The sequence below is a fragment of the Euprymna scolopes genome, chromosome 30 (assembly GCF_053919585.1).
Source record: "Euprymna scolopes isolate OS-2025 chromosome 30, ASM5391958v1, whole genome shotgun sequence".
NCBI classification, from domain to species: domain Eukaryota; kingdom Metazoa; phylum Mollusca; class Cephalopoda; order Sepiida; family Sepiolidae; genus Euprymna; species Euprymna scolopes.
In genome coordinates, this window is record NC_136511.1 from 36747139 (window position 1) to 36769135 (window position 21997).

General features: G+C 31.1%; 1 protein-coding gene across 1 annotated transcript in view; it reads right to left on the reverse strand.

Moving 5' to 3' along the window:
* Positions 1-21997, reverse strand: part of LOC145254746 (uncharacterized) — a 59962-nt gene that overhangs the window by 17696 nt on the left and 20269 nt on the right. The window contains exons 3-7 of the mRNA XM_080113485.1: positions 18837-18928; positions 17130-17239; positions 11742-11864; positions 10274-10469; positions 7215-7350 (exon numbers count right to left, since the gene is read on the reverse strand). Of these exons, the coding sequence (XP_079969611.1) occupies positions 7215-7350; positions 10274-10469; positions 11742-11864; positions 17130-17239; positions 18837-18928 (657 nt within the window). The remainder of the gene's footprint in view (positions 1-7214; positions 7351-10273; positions 10470-11741; positions 11865-17129; positions 17240-18836; positions 18929-21997) is intronic.

Sequence of the window (21997 nt, forward strand, 5' to 3'; positions counted from 1 at the left end):
ACATGATAATTGACCCTTTATGAGCTGGTTGAACTAATTCATTCAGTTGTAAATAATTGAATATAACGGCATAAATAAAGTGGGAATTGATTCACACACGCCTTGTACATATTAGTTCAGTATCTCGGTAGATGCCAGATACACCCCAGATTATCACTGTCCATTGCTTAGATTCAGCATACCACCATCCAAAATTAACAATAAATATTTTTTTAATTATCTACATCAGAATTAACAATAAATATTTTTTTAATTATCTACATCATAATTAACAATAAATATTTTTTTAATTATCTACATCATAATTAACAATAAATATTTTTTTAATTATCTACATCATAATTAACAATAAATATTTTTTTAATTATCTACATCATAATTAACAATAATTTTTTAATTATCTACATCATAATTAACAACAAATATTTTTTAATTATCTACATCATAATAAATATTGTTTTAATTATCTACATCATAATTAATAAATATTTTCTTAATTATCTACATCATAATTAACAATAAATATTTTTAATTATCTACATCATAATTAACAATAAATATTTTTTAATTATCTACATCATAATTAACAATAAATATTTTTTTAATTATCTACATCATAATAAACAATAAATATTTTTCTTATTATCTACATCATAATTAACAATAATTTTTTAATTATCTACATCATAATTAACAAATATTTTTTAATTATCTACATCATAATAAATATTGTTTTAATTATCTACATCATAATTAATAAATATTTTCTTAATTATCTACATCATAATTAACAATATTTTTAATTATCTACATCATAATTAACAATAAATATTTTTTAATTATCTACATCATAATTAACAATAAATATTTTCTTAATTATCTACATCATAATTAACAATAAATATTTTCTTAATTATCTACATCATAATTAACAATAAATATTTTTAATTATCTACATCATAATAAACAATAAATATTTTTCTTATTATCTACATCATAATTAACAATAATTTTTTTAATTATCTACATCATAATTAACAATAAATATTTTTTAATAATCTACATCATAATTTACAATAAATATCTTTTTAATTATCTACATCATAATTAACAATAATTTTTCTTAATTATCTACATCATAATTATCAATAAATATTTTTTAATTATCTACATCATAATTAACAATAAATATTTTTTAATTATCTACATCATAATTAACAATAAATATTTTAATTATCTACATCATAATTATAAATAAATATCTTTTTAATTATCTACATCATAATTAACAACAAATATTTTTTTTAATTATCTACATCATTATTAATAAATATTGTTTTAATTATCTACATCATAATTAACAATAAATATTTTTTTAATCATCTACATCATAATTAACAATAAATATTTTTTAATTATCTACATCATAATTAACAATATTTTTTTTAATTATCTACATCATAATTAACAATAAATATTTTTTAATTATCTACATCATAATTAACAATAAATATTTTTTTAATTATCTACATCATAATTATCAATAAATATTTTTAATTATCTACATCATAATTATAAATAAATATCTTTTTAATTATCTACATCATAATTAACGAATATTTTCTTAATTATCTACATCATAATTATCAATAAATATTTTTAATTATCTACATCATAATTATCAATAAATATTTTTTAATTATCTACATCATAATTAACAATAAATATTTTTTAATTATCTACATCATAAATATTTTTTTAATTATCTACATAATAATTCAAGACATAAAGGGTTAAGTAGATACCATTGGTTTTGCTTGAATTATATATTTTGATTTTCGCTATTAAAATGAAAAAGTGTCAAGAAGTAATGCTAAGGAAAAGCTCTATTAATTTGTTTCCTTCTATAACTTAAAATAAACATTGTCATGAAACATTTGTAAACAACTATAGTAATTTTGTATACACTTTGTTTGGAACATGATTTGAAAATGATTGAAGTTGTAGAGAAACTAATTTACTCATCACTAATTGTGGGTTGATCTCACTGATAAGATGTTATATATTAGGGCTCCGCAGGATAATCTTTTAGGCCTAACTGCTACATTTCTAGTGTTTCTATGAAACTGCACATATTGATGGACAATTGAACTAATGTACCATGTTATTGAAATATAAAATATTTTGACAGTAGAATGTTATAAGATAAATATTTGAAACAATAATAGATTTGGAATTTACCGATAAGTCAGATACTTTAAAGTCGCAATAAAATATTTACAAAGTTTACGATAACAAAGGACTTGGAATTTAGTTCAGCAATTTAATGATAGAGTAAATATTTATAATTAACAATAAGATTGACCTGTTTACATAAAGTGCTTAACTAACAAAGAAATGGTTATTATATATTCATGTAAATAGCCAGGGAAGTCAGTTTAATGGGGATCGGACTCACGATTGTCATTTTTACATCTATGAAAGCTCTAATGGACGCATTTTAGAAGATGCATAAATTTAGAAACTGAATATGGGAAAATAAAGTTATATAAAATATAACTTGTTGTCATGGGGTTTCCTTCGGAAGGAAGTATATTTATTCACAGCATTTCAACCACGACAAGAACACCGTATACATACTAGACAATGCAGCCAGTGTAATATTACACACATGAAGTAATGATATCATACTTACTTATTTGAAAATATTATATATAAAGCAACTATCACTATATGTGCGTTATCTGTAAAGTATATGCTTATATTTGTTTCCCATTTGTTTTTCTTGCAATTCGTTTTTTACCATTTGGTAGGTCAATATTCGAACGTTCTGTTTGAGTGTAAAAAGAAATTTGTCATAGTCACGAACGTTTTTAAATTCCAGGAGTCATCTTCAGGCGTTTAAAATCATTAAAAACTAGCATTTTAGCCCGGCGTTGCCCGGGTGTTAGGAGGTGATGTTTGTTGAGAAAATAAAAAAAAAGAGAAAAAAAAAAGCGTAGACTGAAAATTGACAGAGATATTGTGTAGGGAAATGTACACAGACAGACACACACACACAGACACACACACACAGACAGACACACACACACAGACACATAGACACTTTCACTTTTATAGATATACTAGCATGGGTGCCCGGCGTTGTTTGAATATGTATGTTGAGCAAAAAAAAAAAAAAAAAGTGGTAGTAGGAAGGCAGGCTCGAACCCGTACCGCAAAGGAGGAAAAGAACGGGGGGAAAAAACCTGACGTCTTTGCGGTTACGACCATTGCCAAACCTGAAGTGACTTAAGTTTATATTAAGACTAGACAATCGAAAGGAGAGGATATCTTTCAAAAATATCGGTGAAAAAAGCGACCCCCCCCCCCCCCCGTAGAAAAGTGCCTAGTTGCAGGTGAAGATGTTAATGTTTTTAGCCAATTTTTCGATATTTGTCGTATGAAAAGTCGAACTTCAAAACGATACTGATCCTAAAATTGACAGAAATATGGTGTAGGGAAATGTACACATACAGACAGACACACTTTTACTTTTATAGATATATAGATTGATCCTGATTGACGGTCAGTTTGTTTATGCGAATGAGTAGAACTTCCATGATTGAGAGGCGCAAGTTACACTGTGAGACGGCTATAATGGCGGTGTTTTTAAATTTGTTTTGGTGGGTATCATGCTACAACGTGTTGGTAGGTGGCGCTGTTAGGGGGAGACACGTAACACTCAAGCCGCAGAGATATACTTTTCAATGAAAATACGTTTATATATATATAGACTGCTATACGACAAGGAAGGTGGTTGGTTCACATTTAGCACAAATAGAGCATACAGTTAGCTGATAATTGCCATCATATATCCTAGCAGTTTTCCCAGCACTTGTTGCTAATAATAGCGAAATTCAAAATATTGAATTTCATGTAAAATTAATGATATCTACTGAATTGTCATGTTACAATAATGAAAATATCCAAAAATTACAAAAGAAAATGATAAGGTAGAAAATTAATTATTAAAGGAAACAGTTCTTGAAGACGATTAGTGAAAATTGAGTTTTGCTAATTTTGCCTAAGATTTTCAGTTTTCAGAAAATATTTACTGCTCTTGTTACAATTTGAATTTTCCTGGTTATATTTTTTTTTTAGGAAAACTCAATTTTTGTTAACTGCCATTAATTTTCTACCTACCGACACGACAAAATGATGCGATTATTTTTACTTGAAATTTAATATTTCAATTTTCAAATATTGTTATTATTGTTAACGAGCATCTCTCCCCCCCTCTCTGACTTTCTTACTCTTTCTGTTTTCTCTCTCTGTGTCTCTATAAGAGAATAGAGAGAGAGAGAGAGAGAGAGAGAGAGAGAGAGGTGAGTAAACGTGGAGGTAGACACGTTTACCAGAACCAAAGGTCAGCTGACCAAATTACGTATGTGTGACGTGGTTGGCTAGATCTGTGAGATTTGATTTGAGCTTTGAAGAAGACGGACGTTTTTCCGTGGTCTCCCCCTCTTAACTGGGGAGGGGGGAGACGAACGCTGACGTGTGTGAAGAAGAACCACACAAGCATATTTCACTTTACACCTGCTGCAGAACCTCTGGGGAAAGTGAAATAAAAAACTATAAAACCATTTCATCGTCTTGGAGTGATAAATCTTTGTCAAACAGGTATCAAGTCTCCCTCCAGGATGAGAAATTTCCAGATGGTTCAACAGCGAGAAACAGAGGTAGGTTCAGAAATTACATGTCACACACACGATTCCCTTTATGATAATCAAACACACAACCATTGATATTAGAGACAATCACACGGAATCTTTGATGTTATACAGTGTATACACCCAAACGTAAAAAGTGCCCCTAAATGAAGAACTCTATATAACATATTCAAATGTAACAAAAGCTCAATTTGGTATCCCTCAAGGATAACCTCGATGATAACGAATATATAACATTATAACAAAGAATTTCCCTTATAAGATAACTTGCTAACGAAACAATCCATGTTTTCTTATAAAGAACGAATTTCAAGTTGATCTTGTTGAAATAAATTAATCATCAAGCCCTCTCAAAGATAACAGTTAATGAGAATGTCGGCTCAAACACGAAGAATGCTTTAACAATTATAAGAAATCTTTCCAACCACCGAATTCCATGGCTGATAGCATCATTTCTCAGAGCTCCAATCTATGGTCCTCCCCCTCGCCAAACTTTCACGAAAAACACTCGTCTCATTGAAACCGCTATCAATAATTTCCCTCACTCTTTATCTGTGCCTAAACATAGATTCCATGAACAAAGCTTCTTTCTTAGAACTGCACCCATGGGTTACTCTCTTCCATTTCCCTGTTTTCCAACTGACTACAATATGCGTCAACAAGTTCTTGATGAGTCGTTCCCCTTAAGTAATCCAATTTACCAAATTTCCACAACTAACGATTGCTACGATATTGTCCCATTGACTACTGTACACACATTAACCCTTATCCTCGAGCCTCAAGTGGCCTCTGGGCCTTGATCAGCGGGGACTCGTTTGTAAAAAAAAAAAAAAAAAAAAAAAAAGAGTCAAACATTCAAACTCCTTGACCTAACATTCACAGGAAACATGAATCGGAATAAATACATAAAAGATACTGCCAAGTCTGCTGCAAGGAAGGTTGAGTCCCTCTACTTGGCAAGAAAACTTTTCACACCTGTAACCTACAAAGTTACCATTGCTTCTACATGGAGTAGTGTCACATCTGGATTGGTGTACCAACGTCTAGTCTCTCATCTTTATGCAGGGTCCCAAAAAGAGTCTCTAGGAGGTTCCATACTGTCCACCAACCTCTAGCCCCTGTCCCATCGCCACACTGTTGCATCCCTCTGCTTGTTTTACAAGTACTTCAACAGAATATGCTCCAATTAACTTGCTGCACTTGTACCCTCTTGACATAAATATCAGCGATTAACCCAACAAGCAGCAAAATCATACCCCTTCACTGTCTTCAGATGCCAGAAAATTTTCTACTTTAGTAGTTTCTTGCCACAAACCACTTGGAATTCCCTCCCTACTCTGTTTCCTTGACTGTACCAACATACAGAAATTTAAATGTAATGTGAACAAATATCTTGCTTCACAACTCCCCACTTAAGTGGTCTCTATAATCTAGTCCAGTGTGCGCGAAGGAAAAAATCTATTAAAATAGAAAATATCAAGCATCTAGGGGCATCTATAGTGAAGGAGTAAGATCTGGTCCTTCTATAATAACAAAAAAATATTGAATTTCAAATGAAACAAATGATACCTACATAATTGTTATGTCGCAAATAGTAACATATCCAAAATTTACGGAAAACGATCAGATAGAAAAATAATTATTAATGAAAAAAGATATGTAAAATCTAGCAATTTGGTTTCAAAATAGGGGAGATAATTAAGTTTTCAAATTTGGACAAATTTAATCAGTTATTTAAAAAAAAAAAACTTCAAAATATTAAAAAAATTATTTAAAAAAAAAAATCAAATTATGTAGATGTTATGTTTATTTTTGTTTTCTGGATAAATTCTGTCCAATACAAATTGTTTCAACTGAGTTACTTCCCCTTTTGCTTACGTCACATGACCCAATATGTCCAACCCAGCATGTAATCTTATTGAACAGTTTTACCTGTATTGGAACTGTTTTTAATGAATAATTATTTTTCTGCCTTATTGTTTTTAATAATTTTTGGATATGTTACTATTTGAGACATGACAATTACGTAGGTACCATTTGCTTTACTTGCAATTCAATATTTTTTTTATTATAATATAGAAACACCTAAGATTTTGCTGCTAGCCAATTGGGTTGGGTGTATTACATTGGAAGTGGGAGAAAACAAAAGGGAAAAAAGGAAAAGTAAAAAAGAAAAAAAAGAAAAATTTAAAAGGGAAAAGAAAAAGAGATAAATCAGATAAAAAGAAAAAAGAAAACGAAAGAAAGAAAAGGGAAAGAAAAAGGAAAAGATGAAAAGAAAAAGATGAAAAGAAAAAGATGAAAAGAAAAAGATGAAAAGAAAAGCAATGAAAAATATATTGAAAAAAAAAGCAATAAAAAAAAGAAAGCAACCCTATAAAAGAAAAAGAGAAGATGAAAAACAAGAATGAAAAATGAATGTGAACCAAAAAAAGAAAAAGAAAGATAAAAAAAAAGATGGAGAAGAAAAAAAAAACAACGAAAGAAAAGAAAACAAACCTAAAAGTTTCAGGTGATTTTTCCCCAGTGAATAATCGGGATTTTCAATTGCGATATATTTATAGACATCTTTTAGAAGAACTTTTTCTTCATCTGTTAGAAGATTAAACAATACACTTCCATCTGCTTGGAGGGGCTGAAAAAATTATTTAAAATATTTCAATTTTCATTCAAAAAAAAAAAAAATGTACAAAATTAAATTTTTAATATCAAAACACACAAAAATAAATAAGATATTTCAATTTTCATTCAAAGAGAAAATTACAAAATTAAATTTTTAACGTCAAAAGTTACACACAAAAATAAATACACATTGGTCTTTATTGTAGCGTGACAAATATGATAATCGCTGAACAAATAAAAGTGAATGTTGGAGAAGAGAAATGAATACGATGGTGAATAAAAATAAGCTTGTGTCAAAGCTTGATACCTGTCAACAATTCAGAATTTTTTAGCTGTCGGCATTAGCATTACATACTTCATATTTTCTCTAAAATAATTCTTTATCAACGCTTGATTGATATGTTTGTAAAATAAAACATTTTTTATGAAAATGTGCCGTATGTTCATATTTAACTAATCTATCTTCTCTTGGTAATATATGAAGGTTGCGGCCACGGAAGAACAACAAAAAAAAACTGTTTAAGTATTAAAAATAGTTTTACGTTATCTCCAACTCTCATATAAAAGGAACTCTGTGTGTGTGTGTGTGTGTGTGAAAGAGTTTGTTCTCTATAGACTTCGCAACAGCTGGGCTGATTTTTTATAAAATTTCATACAAATGTACTTTATGTATCTGGCAATGTTCATAGATAAGTTTCGTATCAAAGTGTCGGTAATCAATAATCAAAAAAATATGATGAAGGAACAGGAGATTTTGAGCAAAGTTAACACCTTATACAGCCTAACATCACAATGCATTTAAGAAATTTTATTATTGCAAAAGCAGAATAACATGGTATATAAAATCAACAGTAGGTTCTTTGATATGTGAGGGGTATGTTTCAAATGAATATTTCTGTTCAGAGCACAATTGAAGTACGATACTTGATTTTTGCATTTTAAACTTTAATTCAAGCCATTATATATAAAAATAATTTTATGAAATCAACAGTAGGTTCTCTACAGTGCAATGTAGACTATAATGTATTGTCGACGAAGTCATTGTGGAGAGGCATGTAAAGCTCCATTCCGGTGCACCACAATGGGTCCCCAACTAGAGCAGGCAATCAATTGATTTGATTGAAAAAATGGGCAATATTATCGATTTTTTTTCAATTAAAGGAGCAAAAACCAAATTTAAAAAAATAACACGTTTAATAGCAAATTATGCAATATTTGTTTTTTAGAGTCGGTTTTCTTTAAAAAAGATTTAAAGAAAATCAACAAAATTTTACTTACTTCGATTATAAAAAATATATATAAATTCCAAAAATCACTTACCTATAAAAAATACTATTCAATGTGTACTTCCATTCTTCATTGTTAAGAATTTATCCATATTTATATTTTATATTCCATGTCCTTTTTAAATAAAATACTTTTTTAAGCAAGTATTCAAAAGAACGTGCGATCAGATGTTTTTCACAGTTGAAATAAATGCAGACAAATATCTGCTTTTTTTCGCGTTGAATCTTCGGTGGCGCTAAGCATCACAATTAGTCTCTTTTTCTATTGCGTGCTGTAAACCCAAATTAGTATTTTGGGGACACCGTACTTGAAAACTAAACATATTCACTGAATAGGTTTTGCCGTTTAAAAACAAATTCACTCTGCAGATTTTTTTTTTTCTCTTAATGAAATGCATGAGTTTTTAAATAATATATTTTATTTCTACTTTATCGAGTGAATTTTTTTTAATATCTAAAAAAAGAAAACATTGAATGAAATAGAAAAAATTGTTGTCAGTATCCGATATTTACTTGACTATGTAAGCATCACATGAGCTTTCACTTAAAAAAAAAAAAAACAGTCTTCAATTTGTAATATATAAAACTTTGGTGCATAAATTAATTATTTACTTTTTAATAGACATTTCAAAATGGGTGAATAAAAAAAAAACATTTTTCTAAAATATTATATGCAGTTTATTGGAAAGAGGATAAAATTTCACATTGACCCTGAAAATATCATAAAAATTTAACAAATAGAAAAATTTTCATAGATTTTTAAAGTTATAACATTGAAAAATATTTAACTCTTAAAATTCAATTGATTTCATTACGTAAAAAAATGGCTGCATGAAGGCGTGCCGGCACTTTGTAAACACTTTTTTTTTAAATAAAAAATAATATTTCTATTATTTTTTAAATAGCTTTAATAGTTTATTTTGGAAGTATATTCCATAAAAAAATAAACAACCCACTTCTAAAAGAGAAATTACGAGTTTTTTATATTTTATTCACAGTTTTGTGTTTAGGGTGTCAAAAATTCCCAAAAAATTCTGATACTACTATGGAATAATAATAAAAATCATTAAAATATGAAGTTTTTTTTCTTACCATTTATATTTTCAATTATTTCAAGATAATGACCTTATTTCCACAAGGTGCATAATTATATAATGTAAATATTAACAATTATTTTTATAGATAGACACAACTGTTTCATGCTTACATAATCGTCAGTGTAGGAAGTGATAATTACTGCTGGTCGTGAGATACAGAGTATCCCAAAACTAACCATCTATTTTTATGCTAATTTATATTTCAAAGTATGATTCATTTGGGATACCATATATATACATTTTTTTGTACTGTTTTTATCAAAATGCTCATAATGGTCGAAAAACATAACATTTGTTTGGTAGCAAGAGATTAAATTTGAGGCAGCAATAGCAGTAATTTTGTCTTTTCCTGATCAATTCATTTTGTTTCAACGATTTCAAGTAGTGACTAGGAATTGTATTGCAAAGCAACTGAAAGCAGGTGAAACCAGCTAGTATTTAAACAATTTTTTCATTTTTTAAAAATAAAAATAAGTTCACAAATACATTGCAGTGTTAATTTAAAAGCTTCTGCAACAAAGTCTAGGGGGAAAAACAAAAAGATAATGCTTACTTTTTGAGCCGAGTACACGACAGGAGAAAATGAATCTGTAGAAGGTTTACTATGAGTGCTAGAAGATTTTGTAGTGTGACTTGGTTGTCGATTTGAGGAGGACGGACCTGGTGCACGAGGATCAAAAAGTTTGGATCCTCCTGACGGATTTACAGCCATATTGTTTGTCATGGATTTCATCATACTGCCCAAAGGACTGAATGTAAAAAGAAAATAAATCAATAGAAACAAGTTCTGAACAACAAAAAAATCAGGGGGATGGGGTGAAATTATATATAAAAATAAGTGAAGCATACAGTACACAGTGAACAAGGCATAAAAAAATGACTAAGATCACCATTTACCCCCCTCCCCTTTAGTCCTAAATGTCTCTAAAGGACGTCAAATCCTGGTGAAAATGAACAAACGGTCCAGTTTTAGGCTTTAACATATGTAAATTTGAGTTCTAGACCATGCAAAAAAAGAAATGACTAAGTCCATCATTTGCACTCCTCCCATTTTTTTTTTATTACATTTTCATCATAAACAAGGTATATTGCCACTTTGATGTAGAGGGCTACTATCAGGGACCTAAGTTCCAGGGGTACTATGTAGGGAGTTTAGCAGCAAGATGTCTGTTCACATTACACTTGAACTTCTGCATGTCAATACAGTTCGGAAAACATGAATCTGGAAGGGAATTCTAGAGTCTAGCAGCTCTGAGGAAGAAACTACTGGAGTAGAAGGCTCTCTTACATCTAGGGATCTCAACTGTGAAGGGGTGGGACATTGCTGCTTGTCAGGTTTGTCAGGGGGTACAAGGGCTTATAGTTCGTCAGAGCATCCACCCTTAAAATACTTGTAAAACAGGCAGAGGGATGCAATATTTCATCGGTGGGACAGGGGCTGAAGTTTAGATGACAATTCAGGACCTATTAGGTTGACGACTCTCTTTTGGATCCTGTCACACAATAATGTAGGTGACAACATTATGAGTTTCAATAATAATAATGTAATTGCTGATCCACCAAGGTGTAACATTGTTAAAAACACACAAAGGAAATCAAGAAATAAAAATCCAGGTCCGTCTTTTTTTTCTTTTTTAACAAAAATTTTTATCACCACATAAAAGTCTCTCGCCATCGTCCATCTCGCCCAGTGTACATTTTTCTTCTCCCTCTGACCACATGCCAGCTATAGCCAACCCATTCTCGTCCTAGACTTTACACGTCCATTTTCTTTGACCTGCATTATTTCTCCTTTTTCTTCTTGCACGCACTTCCTAATTTGCATATGTGCGTTTTTCAGCTGCTGCTGTAAATCTCTTCGCAAGCCAGCCATCCTTCACTGCTGCTGATATTTTCCCACGCACTCACTCGCACTATGTTAACAAACTAACACAGGTTAGTATCAATACATAAGTGAATATGACATTCAATAAGGTCCACAACGTAGAAAAAAAAATTCTGCATCAGCAAAAGGTACTTACGTGTTTGCCACCTCGGCTGGAAGGTCTAGAATGTGTGCTGGGATTTTCTTTCCAGTTAGAAATTGGGCAACTTCATTCGTGAAGGTGTTGCAGTTATGGTCAAATAAATTATACATATCGGGCCTTAAAAAAAAAATAAATAAATAAAATAATTTTCATTGCAAAACCAAAGCAAAAGAAAATACTTTAGTACTTGTGTAGTATGATGGAATTTCAAACAAATGCATTTTAAGTAAAAACTCTGTCACATACTTATAAATTCAAAAAATTACGTAAATTGAGTTGTAGAAAAAGTAAGGTGCTTTTTAAGATACCATCGACAGATCGATTTTTTGGACCAAGTAAAGAATAGATACCCTGTAGCAGAAGACAACGATTGACACACATTTTAAGTGACACCAGTGATTCGACCTTAACACTGACACAACCACATGGCGCTTGTAAATACATCAAATAGCAGACATGGTTGAATTTTTGCGAGCAAGATTTTTTTAAAAATATATTTACAAAACTTAAGATTTAAAAGAAAAAATATATATTCAAAAAACACTTTAATATCAAATATTTACAAAACTTTTAAGGATTAAAAAAAAAAAAATTTTTAATGTGAGTAACAAAACGAACATATTTAAACAAAATATATTTAAATAAATGGGTATCTTTCGGAATGCATTTTTTTTTTTTTATATATATATTTACAAAACTTTTTAATAAAACAAATAATAATAATAATAATAATAATTAAATAAAAAGAATGAGCTATATTAATTACAAAACCGACGTTATAACTAAGAATTTCTGCACAACATCCATTTATTTAAATATATGTTGTTTAAATTTTGTGTTTCGTTACATTAAAAGCTTACTTGTATTTAATTTGCCCTCGTGGAGAAGTAAACTAATAGCAAGTTTGTTTTTTTTAAATAAAAATAAAAGTTTTAAAAAATTTGTCCACTATAAATTTCACCATTATAAAAATAAAAGTTATAAAAAGATATGTAAATAAAATAATATATTTTTAAATCTCAATTGTTTATACTTGTTGCTTATACTTGTGATTTTATTATGCATATAAATTGCCTCAGTCTGGAAGGATTTCTCCTTCACTGACCACCGACATACATCACACTTTAAATAAATATTGAATTGTATTAAAAAATGCACACAAAAAAAATATATATATATATATACTGTACATAAAAAATCAATCTTGGTCACAAAAACCTGCGAAACATTTGCAAAAATCCGAACAAGTCAGTTATTTTATATTTGTTTCTGCAATTAAAAAGTTTGGTTTAAAAGTTTAAAAGTTTTATAATTATGTATTTTTAAATAGACCGAAGAAATCAGTGCCCGAAATTCTCAGTTATAACGTCGATTTTCAATGTTTTGTAATTAATATATCTCATTCTTTTTATTTATTCATAAGGTTTATTAAAAATTCTGTAAATATATTTTTAAAAAACATTACTTGCGGACATTCGACCATGTCTGCTATTTGACGTGTTTACAAACAACCAGTGCCAATGTCAAAGTTGAACCACCAGTGTCACTTGAAATGTGCGCCAGTCCTCATTTTCTGCTGCAGGGTATCTATTCTTTACTTGATCCAAATTTTTTTTTTTTTAATATGGTGTTTTAAGCAAAAACAATAGCACTTAATTGTCATGTCGAAAATAGTAATATATCCAAAAATTATGAAAATTCATTGAGTAGAACAACTGGTATTGTTTTTAGTATAAAAAAGTATATAGCTATAGACAACAAATGCCAGCATGCACTACTGTAATTTTTGCATTCCGAGTTATGTCCCCTGTATGTGAACTCTTCACCGTCTACCTAATAACATCTAAGAAAGGTGCTATTTTACCCAATTTTTCATAAAAATTACTTTTAACTATAAATAATTTTCTATATGATAAATTTACTATTTTTGACATGATAATTAAGTATGTAATATTGTTTTTGCTTAAAACACCATTTTTTAAAAAGTCAATCTGTTGACTATCTAAACAAGCACCAAAAATAATTACAAGTAAAAATAGAATTTATCAAATACTGAAATTTGGAAAACTCTGTACTAGATCAGCTCTATATTAATAAAGTAGCTGCAGGAATTCCCCTCTAGTCAAAAGTATCAGGTTTGCAACAACAGATGCCATATATAAATTCAATACATCTAGCCTAATAGCCACTATCTTCTGCAGCTTTCGAACACCATTTTAGACACATTCAGTCGTGATAATAAAATACTACATTGCATCTTACGAGCAACACCATCACAATCACAAAATCGTTAGAGGAAGGAGTCCCTATTTTTCTCTCTAAATATTTAGTGCTACCAGTTGTCACCGGGACAAATTCTACACGTTTCACAGATTCTGTGATTGAACCAACCAATCATAACTGGCTCATACATACATAGACCTAATATAATCTTTCAAATTTCTAATTCCTAAATAATAAAGGGTCCCTTTCCAAAGTCCATCCATTCTGATTGGCTGAGCTCTGAAAATTCTTATATTCCGGAATCCAGATCTTCACTTTATAAATGAACGGTTACTAAAATTAAAATATGGCGTCACTCAGAGACATTATTTCGCCTGTAACGTATGCACACACACACTAACACACACAAACATGTAGATACTCATGGGAAGATAAAGACATTTTCTAACTAATCTGTACTTTCACCTAACATTTTAATAAACAAACCATGCCATAAGAACTGGATTTAATATATCATGGCCCATCTTTTGCATAGGTCCCCATAACATGTAAGTACAGAATAGTTAACAAAGCCTTCCTCCCAAATAACATTATTTCAGCACAATCCGTCAGCATAAAATTATAAAATAAAGCCACGGTAAAATTTCAGCATTAAATGTTTTATATTTGTTTGAATAATACTCACACCAAAACTAATTGACCGATCATTATCAATTTTGTAGCACAGCTGCTAGGCGCAAGGGGGACGTCTAAATATGATCTATAATTACTTTCTCTTAGTATCATGAGAAAGAGGTGGAAGCCCTTAAAAATTTTGGATAATATTTGCTATATTATCCAATTGCTTCATCTACAAATAAACACTTTCTTGTTTACACCTATGGCCCCAAGCAATTCTGGGTAGCCCTGCTAGTTTTTTGTAATTTTGAAAATTTATGCTAATTTCTTCATAAGTACATGATTATGTTCTTGCTTAAAATGCCATTACAACTGCACAAGCACCAATATTTTTTTTATCCAGTTTTGCTAATAAGGTTGCTATAATTATCCTGAATTCTAAGATGGCCAACATATTTTCCTTTGCATTCCCCAGCCAACTGAACCTGCTACCTCAACTGTTTTACAAAGATTTTAATTCTTTTCCAAAAAAAAAAAAAAAAAAAAAAAAAAAATTAAAGAAAACTCTTTGTGATGTATGTACTCATGTAAGAATGAAAATATGTTTAAAAAAAATTGGTACTTGTGCATTTATGAACCAGACATAACTCCGCATTTGCTTGGCTTTGTCCGGCGCATGACGTCAACAGCCGGATAAAACCGAGCATTGCCGATAAAATAAAAACGCAACAAAATAACTGTAAAATGAAATTGTAAATGTAGAAACATCCAAAAATAAAAAGCAAAAACCTATCTTTCATTTATGTTTTTTTATTAGTATCATTGTTTGAAATTGTTTTCTGTTTGCAAAATAAATACATATAAAACATTTTTTGTAAACAAATAATAGTAATTATTTTTTTTAATGAGACGTTTTTTTGGGGTTTTTTCAACTATTTACGTAAAATAACCAACAAAAAATGATATTTGTACGATATTTGTTTTTTTTAAACAAATAATAGTAGTTGTTATTTATGAAACTTTTTTTTTTTTCAACTATTTACAGAAAAAAGAAAAAAATCCTAAGAAAAAGGAAAGGAACAAAACTTTTTTTTTTTTTTTTTTGCCAGGAACAAAGAAATTTTTCATTTTTTTTTTAAAACCAGAATCCCCGCAAGATTTTTTTGTTTTTTTTGCCAGGAACATATTTTCTCAGGAGGATGTATTTTCCACAGACTTTTGGAGGGCATCAGATGACAAATTGGACGGAGATGAGATAGTGAATGTGATAGGAAGCTCCTTACCAACCGGGTAGCTTTTGGCGATGTGGGTTAATATGGAGTCAAACGGCTGTCTACCAAACTTTTGTCTCCACATAAACTCTAAACGATATGTGTCCAAAGCTCCCGGTTGGTTCCGCATTCTCGTTTATTGCGTTGCTTTGCTTCCTTCCACATCTGCTCCAGCCCCATATGATTTGTTGTTGCCTTTGTTACGACGGGATCTACAAAAGTAAGGCTGTGGTTCACCGTTAAATGGTGATACCCCTCCTCTCCTTCCACTTTGCTGTAAGCCCTCCAACAGTCTGATGAGACCGTGGTCCCCGGCAGAATGTATTTTCTTATTAGTGGAAGGAGGGTTTCAGCATTTCTATTTGGTACGTTAACCAAAAACCCTCCCCCTCCTTTTTGGCGGGGTTGGCGTATCCACCAAAGACCCAGACCAATGTTAGACGTCTGCAGACGTTGTGTTTCCGTCGATTGAAGAAGACAGACTCGTCGATTTCGACCATATGGCCTGGGCCTCCTATCTGCCGGGGATTCCTGAGAAAGTAATCCCAGCATATATCTCGCAGGAAATTCTTCCAGTCCACAATTGTATGGCATGACCGCAACCCACATTCGCGCTGGAGATTCCTAGTTGCCGCCATCTCGAACGCCCATATTGAAATTCTCGTCTGCTGCTCGACGCGCACGCACGCACGTAAAGTTGAAACTAAGCGCGTAGCATTTTGATTGGCTGATGACCATGTTTTGTCAGACAGCAGCAAAACCTGAGCTGTTGACGTCATGCGCCGGACAAAGCTGAGCAAATGTTGAGTTACGTCTGGTTCGTTAAATGCACAAGTACATACTGCACAAAAATCCATTGATATTAAAAACAAAATTAAAGAAAACTCTTTGTGGTGTACATGAAAGAATGAAAATATGCTACAAAAATTATGTAAATTGGTCAAGTAATTTTATTTTTAACCAAGAAAATCAAATTTTATGAGTAACTGAAGAGCAACAGTCTTGTCTACCATTTTGAAAACAAGTAAAAAAAATCAAATGGAGATAACTCATCAATAATTCAAACCTGCTAGATTTATGTTGTAATGCTTACGATTTCCCATTAATCATTTAAAAATGATTTTCTTTATAAAAATTAAAAATAATCGATCAATTTATGTGATTTTTGGAATATGAGTTTTTTTCTTCATCACAGGTATATACAGAGTTTGTATAAATCAATGGAAAGAAGGAAGGGATACAAATTGAACAGTCAAATGATTGAGGTTACCTGAAACGGTCATTGGACAACTCGTACAAGTAATCCATGAAGATGTCATAGGAAATGTGAGTATTGCCCAAGTTTTGAACTTCATCTGGTCGTCCAAGAATTGTGTTTGCCTAAAAAGGAGAAAAAGTCTATTAGATCCAAGAACATGATTGGTACTTCTGCATTTTGTCCACCAGATTTCTGTGATATTGGCTCGGGCTTGTCTGGCAGCTGATGTAAATGGTTATAATATGCTAAATGTCAATCAAATTTTAAAATGCTAGGAAACAGAAAATAACATTTATTGGATAATAATTATAATTTTAAACAAAATGGAAAAACAATAAAATAAAATGTAATACCAACTTAGCATAAGTTTCATGAATAAATATTTTGTTAGAAATAAGTTTTTTTTTGTTAGGATTAGAGTTAGACTGATTAAATTTGTACACGATTAAAAACTAAATTTTTTTCTTCCAATTTATAAAAGTTGTCTGCTTCAATTTTTATTGGCTAAACATATTTGTTATGGCCTTTTCATTGGCTGATCAGCTTGATCAGTGCTCGGCATATTCTGGCAGTTTACATCAGTTGCCGGTCAAGCTCAAATCAACATTTACGAAAATGCAGTGCGTAAAGTGCAAAAGTACCAAATGATTTTTTAATGAATGATTCTTTATTTATACTAAAAAAATCGGCACTTGTACAGTTTAATCAAAACATTAAAAAATGAAAATATCGAAAAAAAGGTTATATTGTACGTATCTGTTTTCAATTGAAGATCTCAAAAAAAAATTTCACTTAATTTGATCGAGTAGTTTTTACTTTTTTTACAGTGGAAAAACACGTTTTTATGAGAGCACGTTGAAGGTAGACATCTTTGAATTTTTTTAATTTTTAGAACACGCCACGGGAAGATAACTCTCCTTAAAGCGCCGACACTCCCTCCCCATCTTTAATACTAGCTTTTCTTCCTAAAAGTCTAACCTTTTCTTCGGTATCATAACAAATTTTTTCGCTGTAAAAAAAAAAAAAAAAAAAAAAAAAAACTACTTGATGAAATTAAGTGAAATTTTTTTTCAGAGAACTTCATTCCATAACGGATACATACAATTTAAACTTTTTTCGATATTTTCATTTTTTAATGTCTTGATTAAACTGTACAAGTACCAAAAGATCATCTGGTACTTTTGCACTTGAAAAATTCAAGGCTGTATGTAGAAGGAAAACAGTGAGCAGGAAGAGAGTTTCACAACCTTTCAGTGCTTGTATTTCAAAAACAAAGTGTAGAATCCATACTTTATTAACTTCTGAAAAGAACGCATTTAGCATGACACGGAGTCTCAGGCTTTTCAAAAACAAAACTGCCAGATTTAAAATAAATTTACATTGCAGTTCCATCGACTACATTAATTTTATTTTCATTACAAAGTTCCCTCATGCCCCTCTCTTTCTTGCTCTTTCTGTCTCCTCCTTCTCTTTCCCTCTCTCCTCAACTCTCTCTTTATGAGTATAGCAGAGGTATGTATTTTTTTCTGTGTTTCTGATTTGCTGCAAGATTTTGATTGCTTCTATGATTTACTGAAATAGTTTCGACGACTTTGAAATTTTGTTTTTGATATAATTCTTGTAAATATAAAACATTATTTTACACAAAATCCTGTATGTGTTAAGTTTATAATGCTTTAACAATTAAAAAAAGAAAAAAAAGCAAAGTGAAATACAAACCGGTTCACAGAAAGAAATTCCATCAGACCCAAAAAAGTATTCCATACCAAAGACAACAACACCAGTGTGCCAAACACCATTGATCTGTTTGCCTGCAAAACAAGGATTAAAATACAAAATTAAAATGTACAAAAATAAAATCTGCAATTAAATTTAGAGTAAACTAGAAGCCGTCAACCATGTGTCATATAAAATATTTATTTGTGCATGACTGATAATTGAATCTGTTTCACTAATGCAGATTTTGAGAAATTTATGAGTAAGAATGACATAAAACATAACCTCAACCCCATACCATCCTGCAATGAATGGTCAAGCAGAAAGAGCTGTGTAGTTCATCAAAAGTTCCGTAAAAGACAGAGGAAGGACATTAAAATTCGTACATGCCAATACTCCTGCAATACTAAATCACTTGTACAACTATTCATGAGCACAAAGGAACTACAATCTCTGTTGATCAACGCCAAACACAGCATTCCATAAAAGTATACAATCATCTCCAAGATTACTATATTTACATCCTGACGGGGAAGAATGCTAGTGCTGTTATCGGTAACTTTTATGACGAGTTTGACATCCAGGGTCACCACAAAGGCAACATTCTAATGGCGTTAGTTTTTGTCAGGTGCTTCTTCATAAACATGAGGTCTTTTGTTTCCATATACAACCAGGAAATTTCACCAGTTGAATGGACAACATTAACCACACAACCCAGTAGAGTTTATCAAGCTCTACAATAGCACATGTATGACAAACAAGTGATAATTAAAGAAGGGCATAATTAAAATACAGAGTTTGTAGATTTTTGTCTTTGTACAAGGAAAATTGATCATAGGTTTAGTTTTTTAAAAAATGCCTAATGAAGAGATAATCTAACAACAGTTTGATTATGAGTGTAAATATTCATCGGTGATTAGTAATAAACACTCCGAACATCAAACCCGTCCAGCAAGGATCAGCCAGAACTGATTACTTATTTGTTAATAAAACACAGACTAATCTTATCCAAATTTGAATGGTTGGATGAGCCTATGACCAGACCAGCACAATCCATTGCTCTTTCCGCGTCTTGTAAAATCAGTTCTCTTTATGATTCTAAACACTTTCTCACACCCAAGGCTCTTTAACTCTAAAAATCTACTATCAAACCATATATCGAGAACTGTTGTCATATTTTGGCTGGTGAATCTGTGTCCCATTTGAAGGTTCCTGATAAATTGCAGAAACATATCTGTAATTTGATTGGCTCTCCACACTTTCTTCACTCCAACATCTCTCTTACGGACGTGATGTTGTTAGTCTCAGTCTTTTCTACAAATATTATTATGTCACGTGTTCCTCAGTCTGATCTATTCCCTGCTTCCTTTGTTCCAGCTCATTTAACATTAGTCTTCAGGTCTCCATGAATTCACAGTCTTAATACCTCATTGTAATACGGCTTCCTATTCCAGTAGCTTCTTTCCCAAAACTGTAGTCTTGTGGAATTCTTTTCCTGCTGACTGTTTTCCTCCTACCTACAACCTGATCTTTTCAAGACAAAGATCAATATGCATCTCCTGTCTTTGCAATAATCAGTTTTCATTCTTATTAGCTTCTAACATTAAATAGCTACATGACTCGTCTCAAGCGATCTCCCCACCTCCCAAAAAACTAAAGAAGGATATATTTAGGTTTAGTTTGATTTGGTTCTTACATTTTCACTCTCGGGCTCGACACTGTGTACAAAATTCTCACAAAGAAACAAAGGAAAGAAATTCGACTCAGCTTTTTTCCATGTTGAAACAAAAGTCATTTATTAATGGTACTTTCCAAACTATGCCTGCATCTTGGTTTTACAAGTATCTTCATTTCGCAACCATGCAGGTTTTTCAAATCTTTCTCATCAGCAAGTGTTTTGCCTCGCTGTCACCACCCACATCATTCCTTCTTTTCTCAATTTTTCTTTCAAGTCTCTTCCTCTGCTGCAATGTCACCTTGCACACCGGCTTGGTCATTTGCATACATGTCATGCCGCTGTTGCTACATATACGTCACAAATTTAATCCATAAGTAAGATAATTTATATTCTCACAATTGCTCTTAGAATACAGTAGCGTCCAAAACTAAGGGACAAAATTTTAAAGCCTAATATTTGTTAGAAATAACTGTGGAAAGCTGAAATTTTGACAGCTGGTAGTCGTTCTCATCCATAATAACATACTAAAATTTGAATCATTTGCAAAGGATAGAAAAAGAATTATAGCAATTATTTATTTATTCATTTATTTTCAAAATAGGAACATCCAAAAGTAAGGGAAAAAATTGAGAAAAACAATGTAAACAGCCAAAAAACAATAAAAATACATGTACAATTAATATTTAGTAAATGAGCCCTTGCTCTCAATGACAGCTGCACATCTTCAACAAGAACGAATCAGTTCTTGACAATCCTCAATACTAATTTTAGACCATACTTCTTGAAGCTTCACTCACAAATCCTCTGTGTTAGTGGGATTTCTTTCCATAATTTTCACTCCTACAGTCTTCCAAAGATTTTCTATTGCATTTAAGTCAAGACTTTGCGGTGACCAATCCATAATTTCAAAATCTTGCTCGCTAAGGTAACTCATTACCACCTTTGCCTTTTGACATGGGGTAGTATCTTGCATAAAGGTAGTCCTATCGAAACCTGAATTCTGTATGATTGGCACAACATGATCTTAAACAATGTTTTAATAGATCTGCGCATTTACACAAGTTTGTAACCGGACAAGAGGCATTGTACCTTGGCTAGAAAACATTCCAAATACCATGACGCTTCTGCCCCCAAACTTGATAGTTTTCTTTGTACACTTTGCACTTAATCTGTCACCAATACATCTCTTTACATTGTTTTTTCCATCATTTCCAAATAAATTAAATTTGCTTTCATCACTGAAAAATACTTTTGCCCAATTTTCATATGTCCAAATTACATACCTGGTTGCAAACTCTAACCTCTTCTTCGTATTCTTTGAACTAACAAGTAATTTCTTCTCTTGGGTTCGATTAAACAGCCCTATTTCTTGCAGTCATCTAGAAATAGTGTTTCTTGACACATTAACACATGAGGTACTATTCATAACCCTTTTAATTTCTGTGCAAGACTTAAAACGGTCCTTTAATGACATACGCTGCATTAT